This window comes from Galeopterus variegatus, unplaced genomic scaffold (assembly GCF_000696425.1).
Source record: "Galeopterus variegatus unplaced genomic scaffold, G_variegatus-3.0.2 Scaffold3830, whole genome shotgun sequence".
NCBI classification, from domain to species: Eukaryota; Metazoa; Chordata; class Mammalia; order Dermoptera; family Cynocephalidae; genus Galeopterus; species Galeopterus variegatus.
In genome coordinates, this window is record NW_007729941.1 from 145,808 (window position 1) to 148,269 (window position 2,462).

At 43.8% G+C, this 2,462-nt stretch overlaps 1 protein-coding gene across 1 annotated transcript in view; it reads right to left on the bottom strand.

Annotated features, from left to right (window-relative positions):
• COL6A3 (collagen, type VI, alpha 3) overlaps window positions 1-2,462 on the bottom strand; it is a 97,265-nt gene that overhangs the window by 58,370 nt on the left and 36,433 nt on the right. Inside the window, exon 6 of the mRNA XM_008586105.1 lies at window positions 870-1,469. Within this exon, the coding sequence (XP_008584327.1) occupies window positions 870-1,469 (600 nt within the window). The remainder of the gene's footprint in view (window positions 1-869; window positions 1,470-2,462) is intronic.

Genomic DNA, 2,462 nt, shown 5'->3' on the forward strand with positions numbered 1-2,462 from the left:
TAGTAATTTTGCTTAAAAATTGACCCCAGTCTCTAGTAACAAAGGCTAATATGGGTTAACCACCCCAGGATAACTGGGTTGCCATGTGTCACTCTAATTGAATTATCTTTCCACTATATGGGGTATCTGGGGTCAGGGTCTCTGTCAGTGCTTTCTAATCCACTGTCATCAGACAAAGAAACCATGGAGGACAGCCCACAGGGGGCTGCGCCATGTAATGTAAGTATTATTTTCAGTTCAAGTAGGTGTTGGAACTATTTTGATTGGATTGCAATTGGTTCAGTCTTGCCACCCATCTGTGGGATGTCAGCAAGCCAGTAGATCTAAAACATCCATGTCTCACCGCCATCATAATCTGCACTAATAATAATAATCCAGACTTCCTTTGGAAACCATTCACCATCAGATAAACATGCAGCCTTTGTTTATTTTATAACAAATGATTTTCTAGATGCAACAGATATTGGACATAAAAATATTATATAGAGAAAATAATTTCAGTTTTAAGTGATCCCAAGGCATAGTCACATATGGGAGGATACCTCCTCTCTCTCTCTGTTCCGTCTGGATTTGCACTCCAGTATCTTCGCAGGCATTACGAGAGGAAAAAAACCTTCTGAATAAAGGGTGAGACAACATATTCAAAACATAGGTGGAGGTTCTAGACTTTTGTTAATGAACATTTTTTAGACAGAGAATTAAACTTGCTGGTACAGTGCCTCAAGCCCCCATTCAAAATATTTCAACCAAAGTGAGCCAATCGCCTTTCTCCTGTTCACAAAGCTCTGGAGTTCAGATTGGCAAACTACCCGCCAGGGAGGTGTCCAAGGAGGAAGAGGGAGTCCCCGTGCAGTGGGGAGGGGGTTTACCTGGCTGGGCGAGTGGGACTTCCTCCACACCTCCACTAACATATGTGGTTAGGGGCTGCATCAGCTGCTGAGGCAGAGCCGGCAGGGAGCTGAAATCGTCCATGAGGTACACCAGGCTTGGGTTAAAAGCAATCTGCTCGAGCTCTGCCTTATTCGCCTGGCTGGCTCCCACACAAAAGGTCAGGACACCCACGCGTGCCAGCGCGTTGGCAGCTTGCAAATACGAGTCCTCAGACTGCCCAGCTGTGAGCAGGAGAAGGATCTGCGGCACGTGTTCACGGATCCTGCTGCCGCCAGCTTCGGTGAAGTGGTTGGCATGCACATAGCTTAGGGCTGAGCCAGTGTTCAGGCCCAAACCCCCCTTGGGCTGCAACTGCCTCAGGTGACCAAGCAAATCTGACTTTGTCTGGTATGTGTTTAGAGAGAACTCTGTTACTGGAGTGTCACTAAATTGTACTAAACCAACACGAATATTGTCATTTCCAACATCAAGGCTGTTAACTAGGTTCATTACAAAGTCACGCACATAAGGGAAATTGGCTTTTCCAACGTTGACTGATCCATCCAAGAGAAAGATGATATCCCTTTTGTTTACGTGAACTGCAGTGAAGCACAGAAAACAAGGTGAGACATACACAACCGCGGAGGGTTTTCTCATGTGTGCCTACAACATGTGCACACATGCCAACATTTAGCACACAGAGAAAGTCAGCATGGCAAAGCATGTCCATCTCATGAAATATGGCAGACGGCTGCATGTTTTCCTCTAGCGGTGGCTGGTGTTTGTGAGGCATGTTGATAGCCAAGTTTATGAAACCAAGTTGACTCACAGAGAGATACAGCATCAAAGTTAGAATGTTTGCAACCAACAAAAATGACCAGAATTCTTAAGACAGAACATTCCTTCCCTGGAAATGAATTCTACAAGGGCGCTGTGCCTTCCTGAATCTCCCATCTTTAGGACCACAGTTGCAGCGGGGTTTACCTGTGTATAATTGGGTCCTCTGGGGCTCACCTGTATACACTTACAGAGTTTCCATCAATGGCTTAGAAGCACTTAGCCCTTGTTAACTTAAGAACATGAGTTCCTTAAGGCTAAAAAAATAAAAATAAGCAAAAGTAGGCTGTTCTCATCTTGAAGTCTTCCTTGGACTTCCTTGGACATTTGTCATTCTCTATTGCTACTTTACTCCTATCTGGAAGTTACAGCTTTGCTAGGCCATAATCCAACAGGGGACCCAGGGGACTTCCCCAAAGTAAGATGACGACATCATGATCACATGGTAAAATACAGACAGACTTCCTGCTACGCTTGGCCGAGGAATAACAAAGAATAGCCCATGAAGAATCAAAAGTATAATTTTCAAATTAGAGTATTTCCCCCAACACATTTAGTGTGTGCCTTTAAAAAAATTATTTCCCATTTCTTTTCTGGTACCTCACTGTAACTTAGACCTAACAAACAATTTTACCCTGTGTTTATCAAGTTGAACTTTGGCTATAAATGTGTGGATTTAAAGTTTTAAGAAAAATTTTTAAAGGAGAAAGAGAGAGGTTTTTAGAAGACCAGAGAGAGTCTGGAGCAAAGCGTGC